This window comes from Falco naumanni, chromosome 6, assembly GCF_017639655.2.
Source record: "Falco naumanni isolate bFalNau1 chromosome 6, bFalNau1.pat, whole genome shotgun sequence".
NCBI lineage: Eukaryota > Metazoa > Chordata > Aves > Falconiformes > Falconidae > Falco > Falco naumanni.
Window position 1 is genome coordinate 60767459 of NC_054059.1, and position 15902 is coordinate 60783360.

Genomic DNA, 15902 nt, shown 5'->3' on the forward strand with positions numbered 1-15902 from the left:
GATGGAAATGTGAAATGGGCAGAAATCTTGAATTCATATGTGACACTAGATCTTCTTCATGTTTCACTAGGGTCTGATCATCTTCATTGTTCTTGAATCTTTCTATACTAAGGCAATAAGCAGATAGCTCTTAATTTCTGGTCAGAAACAAGCTGGCAGTGTTTTGCATAGCTGGAGTAGTTTATTCAGTATGAAAAATACTTTGAAATATTTCTGAAAAAACCTTTAACAACTCATAATTCTCACCTGGAATATTTTAAACAGCTACAATCTTGGGCTGGAATATGAGTTGTGTCCTTGTTGGTGGGAAGAAGCAGGTCAATTTACTTGCTCTATAAAATTTAGGTAAATACGTGCAATCCATACTGAATTTAGTGGGATCACAGAATAAGTTGGTCTAGAAGTCTGAGGAGGTCCCAGTCCAGCCCTGCCACAGCAGCTCAGTGTCGAGGTCAGGGGCTGGAAACGCCCCAAGGATGCAGCCCAGCACAGCCTCCCCTCGCCGGGCCCAGGGAAAAGCCTTTTCCTCAGGCCCACTCAACCTCTTCTGCATGGTCCCGCAGATGCCCCTTGTCTCTGCGGCTCCTCTTGTTGGCCGCCTCCCTGCGGGTACGGGGGTTGTGGCCAGCCTGCCCAGGCTGAGCCAGCCCCATCCGCCGCCTCTCCTCACAGGGCAACAGCTCCAGCCATGACCAGCTCGGGCCCCACTCCCTGCAGGACTCCCGGCAGTTCATTGATCTCTTTCCTGGACCGGGAGGCCCAAAACTGGATGCATTACCTAGGTGTAGTCTCCCGAGCGCTGAGAACATGTGGATAATCCTGTCCCTTGGGGTATGGGCTGGGGTCCTGCTGCTCAGGCACTGCTGACACGTGCATGGCTCCCTGTGCACCAGAGTCCCAGGACTTTCCTTGCGGAGCTGCTCCCTAGCCTGTACCATCACCAGGGGTCATGGACTTTGCTGCATTTGTCCCCAGTGAGTTCATGAAGTTCCCATGGGCCTGTTCCTCCAGCCTGGCTTGGCCGCTGTGAATGGCAGCCCTGACTCCCAGATGGGATTTCCCTTCCCCACCCCAACTTGGTGTCACCAGCAAACTTGATAAGGGTGCACTACATCACATCCTTCAGGTCACTGATAAAGATGTTAAATGGAGAAAGGAAAAAGTCGTAAGTTAGTATAATCTGCTTTTGACCTCTGTGTAACTGTTTTTCAGCTGTTGGGAAATAGTCTCCAATCCTTTTGCTCTAATTTCAGGCTATTAGGCTGAAGATACTTCTCTGAGGGTGGTGGTAAATGATGCAGACTTAGTCTTTGATCCATGGAGCAACTGCATATCAGGTTAATCTATGTAAATACTTTTCAGTGAACAGGTTTTCTGACTTCCAAAAGTGCAAGTTTTGCCATGGCCACAAATATGAGCTTTACTAGTGGAGTACTTCACCTTTAACCGGATGCTGAAGAGAGGAGAGGGGAGTGGAAAGGAAGCACTCGTTTGGGGCGGGAGGAAAAGGAGAAAAACCCAGCTGACAATTAGTGGCACATGGGTAAGGATTTGGTACAGTCTGGTATGGCTTCTTGTCAAAAGTCGCTGGCCTGAGCATGCAGAAAGTGTTTATTACCAGTACCTACTCTTTTGGAAAGCTCAGAGTACCTGGATTTTGTGGATTCAGTGACAATGTCAAGCTTGGTAAGTTTCTTATCAACTGATAATAACTGAAAATCTAATAGTTTTTGTAATTGCTTTGTGTTTTTACTTACTGTTGTAGCTACTTTACTAGGTTGGTGATAGTCCCAGATCTATTAATAATGCATGACTTACTGTTTAATTTTTCTCCTTAAGAAAAAAACTACTAGAAAAATAATTTTAAAATACTTGCTTCAAAAGAATGCAATTAAATAAAAGAAAATACAATTAAAGAAAAATTGCACTTTAAAAACATGTCAGAAATTTTGCTTTTCAATGCCAGTCTGGCATTCCTACTGCAACTAAAACTTCTTACCAGCGAGGATACTCTCATCTCTCACAGTTTCTGACATGTGCCCTGGTAGGGGAGCAGGACTGTGGGATGAACGTAGACTTATTGTGCAAGTGGAGAAAACTTCCAGTGGGTTCTTGTTTTGGTTGTTGTTCCTGTTTAGTTTTTGTTTTGAAAGACATCCTGGATAGGCCCTGGATATCCTGACACTTTCCATACAATGGGGTGGTCAGATATTTTTTTTACTTCCTCACTTAGTGGCAGAGTAAAATTTATAAATATGGGAGGGGAGCCTGTGAGTTCAAAATGTGGGAAAAAAAAATAAAACAGGTTCTTTAAATCCACCTTACTTCCTTTTTGTGGATTTTAATCATGCTCTGAAACAGCAGCTTGAATCACCTTGATGTTAATCACTTTATCTGGATGTGTTGTACTGCATAGCACTGTGCTTATTCTTTATTTGCATTGCCCCTGCTGAGATTGGGAACTTCAGCAGCAGCATTGCTATGTAGTGCCAGGTACCTAACGAACAAGCAGGAGATACAGTCTGTGCCAGGAATAATTTATAATCTAATTAGAAGCAAACCTTATCAAATAACTGTTTAAAGAACAGTAAGAAAAAATAGAGAACAATAGCATGACTGTATCATGCAGTTGTGGGAGCCTAGTTGTTCACACTGTTTGGTTTGGTAGTTCTTGGAAACTGCAGCAAGTCATAAGTAGACCAGGAAAAAAAAACCCAAAAACCAGAAGACTCTGAGTGGGGTGAGTCTCTGTATACCACTAATTCTGCATAAGAGTAGCATTTCCACAAATTGCTTTCTTTTTTCTTTCCATTTTGTGACATTAGTCAAATCATGCATGAACTTCAGAGGCTGCTACTAATTCTGCATAAGATCAAAGAAATACATTAGGTTTTTTTTACAACTCTGCAATGCTTTTCTGTTTTAAGTGAAAATACTTCAGCTTTCTTTCTGGTCATTGTCAGTATTGAACAATGACTTTAGTTCTTGCACGTTACCTTATGAGGTGATATGTTTGTCTTTTAATGGCTGTTTCACTAATGCAAAACATCTGTGTGATTTGGTTCTTTAAAAATCAGCCATCAGTGACTCTCCTTAGAAAAATAACGTTGGAGCATCACTGATTTGTCCATCCCAGAGTCTAATAAAAAGGAAATCCAAACTCCTGAAATAATAGGTTGTCTGAAGAAACATAATCTACCTCTTACACTAGTAATAAGGAAATATTTTTTCAGTCTATCTGTTAATAAAAAATTTAGATGGACTCTTAAGTGTTTGAAGAAGACTTAGCTTTGAAGAAATACAGTTGTCTTGAGTGACAAGCTGTAGGCTTCAGTTTTCTTCTGAAATGCAGATCTTGGTAACGGTTGCTAAGTTGTAAGACAGGGCTGTGCAGCTTATTCTTTAGATTGCTCTTTTGTTTGTAACTGGATGACTTGGATGGCTCATTTAAGATTTCCCTCCTGTATATGTATACAGATGTAAATGGCAGCCGAAACAAGTTGAAAATAGAGCATCTTCAACATTAATGTCACCTATGCTCAATTTAGTAATGCTACACTTCAATACTATTTTTTTCCCCACTGTTTTTTTTTTACAGTTAGGTAGTTACTGAGAATGTGTCATTGGTTACCCCACTAGTAACAGAGACGGAGGCCAAAGCAGTTCGACAGCATCTTAATTGGTGGTTTCAAGGCAGGTGTTTTCAGGAAAAACTCTTAAAATGCCTACAGAACATACTCAAATTCTAGCTTATCTGGGGAAGAAACAAACAAACATATCATCCAAACCCCTCAGTTTTAAAAGGAGATTTTTTTTAAAAGGAGATGGCATGTCCATTTTGCTTTCCATATGTTGGGTGAAAGACATCTGAAGTTGAGCAAATTAATCTAAAACTGATCTGCTTCAGATGGTTCAAGGTAAGATGAATACTATTATATTAGATTTGGGTAACTAACTGGGCAACATTTTTGACACACACTTTTTTTAATTTCCCTGAAACTGATAATTTAATTTGGCTGAAATTAGCCAGACTTTCAGCTTCAGAAAGTGCAAGGACAGCGGTCTTCATGGCAAGATTATATGTTCTTGCCTTCCTAGTTTTTGTTAAGTCAAGGAAAGGGTCTCAAGCTAGTGTGCTTCTGTGTTGCACACAGTAGTCTGGTTTTCTTGTATCTGTGGTGTTGGGATGGCAAGGTAAGAAGCAGGCTGTAGATACAGCTTGAACTGAATATTACTATTTAGAATACATAGGTGAGCTTTGGTATTCATTCAAGTTTCTCTGCCTTATCACCCTGTGACTTCTACTCTGCAATAGTTAAAGCACTATGGCCTAGCTCTCAGAAACTAACTGTAAAGCATTCTGGTATCTTCGGTTTTTCAGTAAATTAGTTTTAGAAGTGCTTTACTGCTCAGTAAAGAGAAGTATGCCTCACAAATGAGTAAAATATAGCTTGTTGTCATTTAATATTTTGGTATGTTGTACAAACATTTTCAAATGATTTTTTTTTTTTTTGGTGCAGACATATCAAAGCATCAGGGCTGCTGTTCTTATTAATTATTTCTTACATGAAATAGGCTTATTTTTCCTGTGTGCTTGTGCATTAAATATAATATGCAGCAATAGAATAAGTGTAGAAAATACCTTACCTGCAGATTTCTCATTTTCTTTAATTACCTTTTAATTAGAATTCTTGTTACAGAATTAATAAGGTAATTGATTCCTTTTAAAGTGTGTAACAGAATGAAGCACTGTGCAATGTTTGTCCCCGGTTGACAAATGATGCCCAGAACAGCATATGATGAATATTAGTTGGATAGTTTAATACACTACTAAAGAGGCTTACAAGCTACTGTGAGGAGTAGAAAATACAAGAATAAAAGCTTATCTGTAACTTAACACATGTGGGAATAATACTTAGCATTTCTGTCAGGCTTTCTGTTTGAGAATTTTGAAGTGCTTTGCAATACAAATGATGAATTAATCCCCAGAATAGTCCTTAATGTTTTTATTTTCCCTCTTAGTTCCTTTTTTACATGCAGATATTAGACTTCTTATTTTAATTTAGTTTTGCTGGCAAGAAGTGAATTATTTGTAGGATCCTGAAATGCTGAGAAGTAGCAGGAGTTTGCTCATATATCCCTTTAATAGAGCATTAAATACAGAACCATATAAAATGTTTCATGATATGATATGTGTATTTAATATTAACAGAGAATCCTGTAAATGAGTTTGGCTACCTTAGCTCTACTGTCATTTTAAGAGTTGTAAGTATTTGCCCCACTTGTTGTGTGACAGTACCCTATGCTGTGGGTAGCGCTCTCGGACAAACGTCTGAGTTGTTCGGAATTCTTGCCATGAGTTAAACGGCAGGTGCCTAAATGTTCCCCAAATCTCTAGCTGCTACTTAGTGGAAAACAGCAACTATGAATCCTTGTTACTGGCCCATTAACTAACACAAAAGCCTCTTTCAGCGGTTTACTTGGCTAAGTGGAAGTCCTGTTGGGAAGCACTTGCAGGAACATCTCCAGCCTGCATGGGCTTCGGAGCATGGTTGTCATCCACCTGCTAAATTAGAAATGGTGACGCTTTGGCAGTGACTTAAACAAACATTGACAGTGTGTAGCTTGCTTTTAACTCAGGATGATGCCATTAGGAGAAGAGGTTATAAACACCAGAAATCTGTCAGGCTCCTGCTTTGCAATAATCTTCCTGCTGACGAGTAAGAAGTGGCTGTATACATATGAAGGATCCTAGTGACAGGATTTATTTTCTGTGTCTTGAAGGAGAAAAACAAATGTCTGTTTCCAGTAAAGAAAGTATGTTGTTATTTTTATCTTCTGTCAGACTAGGATTCAAGGAAAAAAGTAAACAGTATCCTATGAGATGAATCTTCCTTGGATATTTGAGATTATTTTTTTTTTTCAGCTTTGTTTCTGGAATAAGAAATCATAACTAAAAATGAAGAGCTTGAAATAAAACTCTGAAGCTATAGTTGCAAAATTTTAATATGAAATCACACTTTAGACACAATTCTACCTACAGAAAACCTGATCTGAATATAAACCAGTTTTAGCTAGTTTTCTAGTGAATCTTGGTCTTCAGCCAAGCAGTTAACTTTGAGTTTTTGTTTTGTGAAAAGTTGCTTAAAACTAATGTTGTCAGCAATCTAGCATAAGGGCAGGCAGTGTAACTGAAAAAAAAAAAAACCAAAAAGCAGACACATACCACACTTAGTCATAGTTGTGTGTCTGCTTAGATAAGGTTATGAACTAATTAGTGAAGTAACTGCAGTAGAACACCCTACATTTTTACGTAGAATTTCCACTATAGAGCATGTCTGGACAGAGTAAAAAGCTGTGAATTCTGATAACAACTTTCAAAATCCAATTTTTTTTTTTTAAGGCAATTCAAGGTAGTTATAAGTGATCGAAACACTTTCACATGGAAAAGACATTGGAATGTGTTACAATTACATGCAGAACTGCAGGGAAAGATTGAAATAAAAGGTTTGAAGTACTATTGAAACAATAATAGTGAATAATGACAAAATTAATAAAGGTCATGCTCTGAAACAAGGGAAGTTGTCCAGTGATTTCACAATGTAGTTGTGCTTCCTAATCCTAGAAAAAAAAGTTATGTATTGAGATCTAGAGAAAAATTAATCTATTACTTCATGTTTCCAAGATGCAGATTATTCAAGACCAATAAACTCAATAACTTCAGAACTGCAATATTACACTAAATACCATTAGAAAGATGATGAAACACAGATGTAAATACTTTTAATAACTAAAGTAAAAAAGATAGTTTGTGTATTGCCAAAAATTATTCAGTGTGATAATCAGTAGATTCTGTAAGCATATTAAGCAGAGCTCTTCTATACATGGCATGATTTTATGAAAACTGATAGTAAATCAGCTGAAGGAGATCATATAGTTTTTCACAGAGAAATCCTGATTAGTGACAGTACCTTCAAAGGTACTGTTATGTTTACTAATAACAGATTTCGGGAGCGATTGTGAAGTTTTTTATCTGTACTGCAATTTGGCTCGTGCTTGATGACTTTAAAAACAGTTGAGAATATGTCTTTCAATGGAGGTTGGGCAAGATGGCCTCTAGAGTCCCTTCCAGCTTTAACCCTTCTGTGATTCTAATTCATCAGGTCTCACTTAGGTTCAGTTGTTGGTTAACAGTAATGGGAGTGGAAAGTAAGGAAGTATGGCTTTCTAAAGCTTGAGGTTTTGCTGAGGGTTAATATAATATTGACATCAGAGTGAAGAAACCAGCTGGAGGTTGTGTTGTGGTCACAAACTTCCCACACTGAACATGCTAGGAGACATTGTGGTAGGGTCACCTAGGCCAGCAGCCAAGCACCCACACAGCTGTTGGCCCACCAGGTGGGCTGCAGGAGAGAAAGGGAAGAATGAAAGCAAGAAATCTGGTGGGTCGGGGTAAAGACCACTATGTAGGTAAAGGAAGGAGGGGGCAGGGACAAGTGATGCAATGGCAGTCACTCAACCACATCCCACAAACAGACTGATGTCCAGTCTCTGAGCAGCAGCCACCTTAGAAAACCCCTCCTTCTTTCTCTGCCCCGGTTTTTATTGCTGAACATGATATTACATGGTAGGGAGTATCCCCTTGGCCAGCTGGGGTCAGCTGTTCCAGCTGTGTCCCCTCCCAACCTCTGGCTAAACCCCCCATTCTACTTGTCGAAGGGAGTGGGAAACGGATGGGAGCTGGAAAAAGAGAAAGCCTTGGTGTTGTACAAGCACTGTTCCTTGATGTTGTACAAGCACTGTTCAGCAATAGCCAAAACATTGCTGCTTTATCAGCATTATTTCAGTCACAAATTCAAAACACCATATGGGCTGCTGTGAAGGATGCTAACTCCATCCTGGCCAGACCCAGTGCAGTCATCACCATGCAAGTTGATTTGTACAGGAGGAAAGTGGAATGTGTATTGACGTTTCTTACTAATTCTGGGGACTTTTTTCACTTCCCTTGCTGATACTGTGAACAAATCAAGTTTGTTCAGCAACAGGAAGGAGAGAAGATTCCGGGAGATTAGGGTGAATGAATGTGTAGTTCTGGTAAAGAGAAGTTTAGAAGGTGAGAATAATTTAAATGTGTAAAAAGTACAGTGTAAACTGAGAAATAGTAGAGATTAGACAAGCAAGCTGTCATGTTTTCTTCAGAGTTTTGTTTTGGTTTTTAACTGGTCTCTTCATTTCTTGGGCTTCTAGTACCTTAGCCTTCTGCCTTCGTCCCTTGTCTTGGCATGGTTTAAATGGCTCTGTTGAAAGTCAGCGTGGTGCTATTTCATGCAATGAAAACTTTTTTCATTTAATATCCCAGTTCTAGAAGGTGCTTGAATTCTTTTCCTGACATCATCTTTAACATCTCCCCAGCTTGTATGTAACTGCTAAAAATAAACCTTATGAAGTTCTTATTATTTTCATTTCACCTGGTGCTTTTTGCACCTAAACACCACGATCACTGTGCTGATTCAGCATCTTTTTATTTTCTGGGAACATTTGCTGCCTGAACTCCTGGGTACTCCTGTTTGACTAGAACTGTATTTTGCACATTTCAAGTGGGTTAGGTGTCCTCTGTAGACTTTGTGTTAGAGTGTTTTGGAAGGTGGCAGTAACTAAAATACTAACAAACAGGAGTGTGTTCTCATCATCTTTTGGTTGGCCAGCATTATAGCTGTAGAAAAGGTCTTTGTTTCTGCTTCTGGAGAAGAAATTGGATATTTTTTTTTACTTTATTTCACTTTATTTTTTTTAATATTCAGTGGATTGAGAAGGATTTTAAAATTGTATTTCAAAATGCTTCCGTTAAAGACAGACATGCACAGGGTCCTTTTGTGCATAATGTCAGACCTTCATCTTTTGCTTCTAAGTGACTTTGCTGATACCAATTACAATAGCACACTTTGCTATTCTTCAACAGATATGGGGTAGTATTGTGGCATTTTCTGACTTTGTGTGTAAAAATCAGCGCCCCATTTTTTTCTGAAGATGTAAAGCCAAACAGCTTACTAGTAAAACAGTGCTAGCTAGTCAAGCCTTTGGCTGCTACTTTTGATTGCGAGTGACCCGAGACAGAGCTCCATTGGAAACAGACTTTGCTGTTGTAGACATGGGGCTTCCAGTGAGCTATCAGGCTCTTCTCGAGTTTGAAGTTAATGAATATATCTTAGTAAAACTAGAAGGACTGAGGAATACATCTATGCAAATGTAACTCTGCCTGTTGACATCCTGGAGAACTAGTAAGGAATTATTTGAAAGCACTTGGGTGAAATAATTTTATTAGTTACATTGTAGAGGAGTATGAGAGTATCTGAAATCATCTGGTCAAAAGCTGTTAGACTCTTCATCATGAGGAATTTCTTTTTAACAGGATTCATAATGTGGTGTTGAAATACAGATGTTCTCTGTAACCGTGATCTTTCAAAAGCACTTGTAAGAGTAGTCAGAGATGTGATCAGAAGGGCCTTTGTGAATTAAAGAAATGTAGAGACATTGATTTGGGGATGTCTCATGCAAACAGAAAAGTAAATGGATTTCTCAAAAACCTGTTAAAATTAATTCATGAGGTACCAGTGCTAGGAGTTTTTTCTAAGCAAATAATAATTTTCAGTGAGCTGGGTCTATTCAAATTGCTACTCAATATTTTAGAATATTTCTAGTCTTATGTAGAAAATAAAACTATTAACAAATAGGAAATGTTTTTAATAGGAAACAATACAGTTTTATAATTTCCACAGGGGGAAAAGCATGTAGACTATTCTGATGTATTGCATTCTAGAAATTGAGACTTCTTGCTAGGTTTGAAGCCCAAACTCACTTGTCCAGCAGGCAGTGTTGATTAAGGTAGTTTTTGTAGGCTACTGTATCTATGGGCTATTTTCCTAGTAAGTACAGTAACACTGATTCCTAGGAAGTTTTGGCTAAATAGCCATTAACATTTGTGTATAGTTGGAAAAACTCGGGTCCTTTTGAAACACTAGAGGGCTCACTGAGTGCTTTTGGAGTTGCATTTTACTTTCCATGTTGTGTCCATAAACACCCAAAATGTCTAAAGCAAGGATGTTCTAAAAGTGCATTTTCTTAGGAGAAAGCTTACTTACTAAGCTTGGTGGTTTTATCTAAATCTAGATTTTCTGGAAGAGTTCTAAATTAACACTTTGATTAGCCAAAAGACATTCATTAGGCCTCTTGCTCAGTAGATTCTGGTGGGTTTTTCTTTTCCACGGAAATATTTCTTAAAGTTTTGGGGGTTTTCCAAATTACTTGTTTGTCTGTCTGGCTTTTTGGATTCACATATTAGAATTTCCTGAGAAGCAATTAGACAAAAACGTACCTGAATACTTGGACTCAGCAAAATAGGAGAATGCTTTGGGGGAAAAAATACCCTAAACCAAAACACTTGTTATTAATTAAATGCAATAATAAATACTATTAGTAAGTAGTCTGTGTGGGATAGCTTCCTGTCTTAATATCTAGGAGCTGACGAACAACAGGGTAGTGAGAGTGGTTTCAATTGACAACTCACACATGCATTTACAATGCGATAAGATCAAAATGTCATTCAGTTGGAAAAACTAAAGGCAACTGAGCACAAATAGGACATCTTGTAGCATCATGCACTTTGTGACTGTTGTGGTTGAACTGAGCTGAATTGAAGCTGTTCTTGCCTTTCCTGCTTGCTAACTGATACCCCTGTAAACATGAAGTCTACCACATGGCTGCCTATTACCAGTTCTGCGTTGGGACAAAATATCCTGTCCTTGGAGAGCACTTAAGCTGTTTTGCAATGAAGTCAAGCAAGGGACACCACTCCTGCCATCCAGCATATCAGTGCCGTTCATGGCCTGAGACCATTTCCACAGAGCCTCTTACTCATTGCCTTTCAGCTGAGGTCTGACACCAGGCTAACCTTCTGGTTGAAAATGCTCAGGTATTAAATGCAGATGCCAATCTTTCCATTTGTACATCTGGGGCTGTAAGGGCTCTGGAGTAAATTAACATCCCTGAATTTTCCTGCAGTATAGATGCACATTTGTGCTTCCATAAATAGCAAATAAATGTTTATTCTTACAAGTGCAGCAGTACTCTAGAAAATCGGTTGTCATTTGTTATAGTCTGGTTTAATCTATATTTTTAATTGACGTAATTTCTCTATGTGATTTGAGCAAAGGGAAGAGGAAGGAAGTGCAAGACTTCTATTATCATTGTGCCCCAAGGCTGTTTTTTTTAAATTTAGGATTATAACTATTATTTAACAAAATTATCCTTGACACACATGGCCTCAAGAAGAGGTCTGAAAGCAAGGGCAGAACAGTGTTGTCAGCTGACAGCCTGAAGCAGTATCTTTGAAAAGGTCTGAAATTGTCACTTTTTGTCTAGAAGATGACCTCTGGCATTCCCAGCACTGCTGTGCCTTGTGGAAGAGGGGAGGAGGGGCAATGCAGAGGCAAGATCTTTTTTTCTGTTCTGTAAAGTCAGGCTGCTTGTGGTGGCCATTAAGGACTCTTCCTGAGGGTGGTGTTAAAGGTGATGGTTGGTAAAGGGAGGTATTGGACCTGCTGGCGTGGCAGTGGTTCTTCACCAGGCCTGCAGAGCTGGGTGCATTGTCCTCACTGCGTGTTTGAGAAGGGACAGGTAGGGTCCTGGCTGTGCACCTAGGCAACCCCCAAAAAGGACAATTTGGGCTCGCTTGGGCTGATCATGGTGGTAGAGAGTGTGAAGGGGTCCTTGAGTCAACCTGCTGTCCCGGCTTCTGACGTGATTGTTCTCTGCTCTTACTGCAGAGCTGCTGTGCTGGGTTCCCTGAAGCAGTTTCTCAAAGCGGTATTTATTTGTGGTGCACCTCTTGATGCAGAACATGGTTTTGTAGTGATATGTGTTTAGTTGTGAAAGTTTTCAGCTATTTGTGGAAAATGACATGTGAAAGTAGCTACTGATACATACAATGGCATTTGTAGTCATAGAAGATTATATCATAATAACCTCAAAACCTTTCCTAGGTGTTCTGCCTGCCCCCTTCAGCTTCCTCCTGTTATTAGCCATACCAAGTTTCATTTTGCTAGTTTTATGCCTGAGAGTCTCTCCCAGAATCTGAAAACTACTGTAAGCTTAATTTTGACCTTAAAAATTCTTACTTTAGGAGAAAAAACTAATTTAAAAATGTTACTTCCTCAGTTTGAGGTGTATGCATAACGGAAATAAAATCTTACTTGAATTGATATCAAACACAGTAAATTCCCTTCCTAAAAATTAATTGGTTTTCAGTGTGTCTTGACCATAAGCATGCAGATAACGGTAGAGGTGGGTGGGACAGGCAGAATTCTGACAGTAACTATCGCAGTGCCACCCAGAAAACAGTGCCACTGTTATTCTGTATTGAGTATTTCATATTTCTAATATAACTCATATAACATGAATTTAATTAAGCATTGGATTAGATGTGTTTAATGTTGAGAATTTTCTCAAGTCAGTATTTGCTGTGGCTTCTTGCTAAATCAACATTGTAATCCTGCTTTCCTTTCTCTACAGATGATGAAACATGCCTGGGATAATTATAAGCGTTATGCATGGGGATTAAATGAACTGAAACCTATATCTAAGCAAGGACATTCAAGCAATTTATTTGGTGAGTAGAGTGTATTTTTGTGCTTAGTGACGTTAGCATAAAACAGTAAATCAGATGAAAAGCTTATAGGTGATAAACATGTTCTTTCTACCCTCTGTCATTCAGTGTGGTGTTTCTTGCTTATGTATAAAAGTAACAGTAAATGAAGGTGATGCTTGCTATGACTTTTATAGATTACCATCTGAATGAGAATAAATGAAGCGTGTCATTGCTGTGTGCTAAAGGTGTAGTTTTGTTGCATTAGATACTACCCTGCCTTAAACTTTTCCTATGAAGTGGAACTCATTGACACCACATTCAATAAGCAGGAAACAAAAACTGTAAGGGGGGGTAAATCCAGAACAAGGAATAAAACACACTCTTCACAGTCATGAAGGTAGCTGAAGCTGCCTACAGTTCTCAGGAATTTATTTCCATTCCTTAAAAAACTTGTTAGTCTGTATCAGTCAGGTTTCCTTATCAGGCTTTCTCTTTCATGACTATAACCATTATTTGCCCCTCTAAATGTTGCATGGGAGATGCTTAAATAACGACCAAGTTGTTATCAGTGTAGATCATATAGTTGGCTGAAAAGTTCTAGTAGGAGAGACACACTGCTGAAATCCAGTGTAATAAGACTTCTTCAGTGTCCAGGTGGGACATAGGGCTGGATAAATAGCAGCTGAAGAGCAACAGCATTCTGAGGAGGCATGAGAAAGCAGTCCTATGAACTGTCATCATCTTCAGTTTTGTAGAAAAACAAAGAATTAAACTGTTTGACAGCAATCTTTATATTCAAATATCTTCTGTTTTCCAAATAGCTGGAAAATTAACTCATTTCTACAGCTGAGACAAAATCAATACATTATTTTGATTTTAACAAGAACTTGTTTTGTTGAATGTTTGGAAAATATAGTTTGAAGTGGAAACGTTTCTAAAACAGCCTAAATAGAACACTTATCAAATCCTCAACTGTACTTAGAAGTTGCTAAGAGAGAGCAGTTGTGATTACAAAAATAATTTTGAAAATGCATCTGCATTGGTCTTGCTGCACTGCTTGTCTACCCGAGGTAACATAAAAAATGTTACTAGGTAATTATTATATAGTTAGTGATTGGACTTTAAACACGAATTGGGTGCTTGAAACCAAAGTAGTCTGAGTGAACTTCAGGGTTAAGTGGGGCTTCTGTTTTCTTCTTTTCTTGAAAACTAAAATTTGTTATTAACTTCATGCAGATGACTGATAGTTGTGCAATTTAATATCATTTGAAGAACTTTTTAACACAATGCTGTTTTCTTTGTGTTCTTGGAGGACAGCAAAAGGGCACGTGATGTCTTGAAAATTAAAATGCTCAGTGTAGTTTAATTTGGAATCAGAAGTGGTATAAAAGTTTACGAGGTTTGAGTTCTTAATGATATTGCATGGATTTGCAGAAAACCGTGTAGATGTATTATTGACTCGAAATTCTTAAGCAGGAGTTCTGTGGATGTTTCATAAGATTAAGTCACTGCAGACACTATTCAGTGTGAAACAGGACAAGTGTTGAATTTGAAAACAAAACTGTGTTTAAAGGAGTAAGAGCCAGAGTCAGTCTATATGTAGATCGCTTTCTCATCGTGGTCATCTACTATAAGATCTTACTGCTGAGGAGATTTCCGAAGGAACATCTTCACACTTGTTGATCTTGGTGGCAAATCAAAATAAGCATTAGGTCTCTTTCTGCTGAATTGCTTTACAGAATACTGAAGAACAACACATCTGCGAGTAGTCGTGTCTCATAAGCTACCCTTTCCTGAATCCATAATCTCCTTTTGGTTTTTAGAACCAAAACTCCTTGTTTCTGTAATGCTGTCCTCAGATCATTAGATCTGATCTGTACCTTCATGTTTGAATTCAACAAATGCCTTTTTAATAAAGCAATAAAAGTATGATCTTGTTTTTCTTTTTTTCCCTTTTCTTTTTCTTTTTTTTTCTTTTTTTGTCAAATAATTTAACCTCTCTTTCCTTTTGAAAGGACAAACGTTTCCTTATTGTCTTTGTTTCTGGTTCTTATTAAAAAAATAATAATGCAAATGTTGACTACTTTTAGAGGTAACTCTAAATTGAATTAGTTGAGAATAGGTTACTTCCAGCTCTGTGTCCTGCAAATCTCCTGACAGCTTTCAGAAATCAAGTAAGACCTTCAGTTCACTGTCATCCACCATAACTATCTCCAATTTGCCATGATTGTCTTTTCTTCTTGCTTCTGGGTCTCAATTTTACAAAAAATAGCAAGTTTCTGATTGTCTTAACAGCAGTAAAATACAGCATATTTCATTAGCCAGCTGTTTAATTTTGAACATTTCCCCTCCTATGAATTCATTGATGCAGTTAATGGTATTTTGCGTATACTGGGAGTGTCTCTTATGGGATAGAGACTTTAAATACCTGATTGTGGGGAACAGCAAGTTCCAATACTGTAGCTCACTGGTGCTTAATGTTGTGTAGGTTATAGTCACTATAGCTCTGACACAGAAGGGGATGGTTGTTGTCAAATGATACTGCTTCTAAGCTGAATTTTGGAGGTAAAAATGCTTTAGACATTACAAGCATGATAAGGCATTTTATAGATAGAATATATTGGCGTTTGTGTCTTGAAGACAAGACACAACTGTCACGTTTCTCTGAAACACAAAAATAACATGGGGTTTTCAGAAGCGTTGTTACACATAATGTGACTGTTAAGCAATACCATCATGAATTTGGCAACTACTCTGACACTATTGTTAGTCTAGGGGAAGAGGAACATGGCCAGTGGGATGATGATGGGAGAAAGGATAGTGACAACTGGTGGTTTTGACCTCATCAGGGGAAGGAAAAGCGTCTTGCTTTAGCACCTTGTACAAATTAAGAGTAGAAGAACTTTTCTGTAGCTGAGGACTTCTTGCTGAACTTTAAAATGACAATTTATATGCCCTAAACCCAGGGCATGAAACGTAACTTTTGAAGACAAGGACTTGCCTTGATCTCATTGGTATTCTGTGAGTAGTGTGGGTACAGAGTATATTTAATAAGTTGAGGGACTCTTTAGACTGGTAGACTGTAGACGTATTCATGCTATGAGCAGAAATTGCCTCCTTTCACATGTGCACGCTAAAAATAATTCACTTTCAGAGAAAGGCTGAAACGTATGTAAACTGAAATATTTCTATTTCAAGCCAAAGCCACATACTTGTTTCTGACCATTGCAGTCTTTTCAGCACATCCATGTAATGTTTT

General features: G+C 38.4%; 1 protein-coding gene across 2 annotated transcripts in view; it reads left to right on the forward strand.

Moving 5' to 3' along the window:
- MAN1A1 (mannosidase alpha class 1A member 1) overlaps window positions 1–15902 on the forward strand; it is a 150338-nt gene that overhangs the window by 25432 nt on the left and 109004 nt on the right. For both annotated transcript variants that reach the window (XM_040597917.1, XM_040597918.1), the window contains exon 2: window positions 12568–12664. In XM_040597917.1, coding sequence (XP_040453851.1) covers window positions 12568–12664 — 97 coding nt within the window. The remainder of the gene's footprint in view (window positions 1–12567; window positions 12665–15902) is intronic.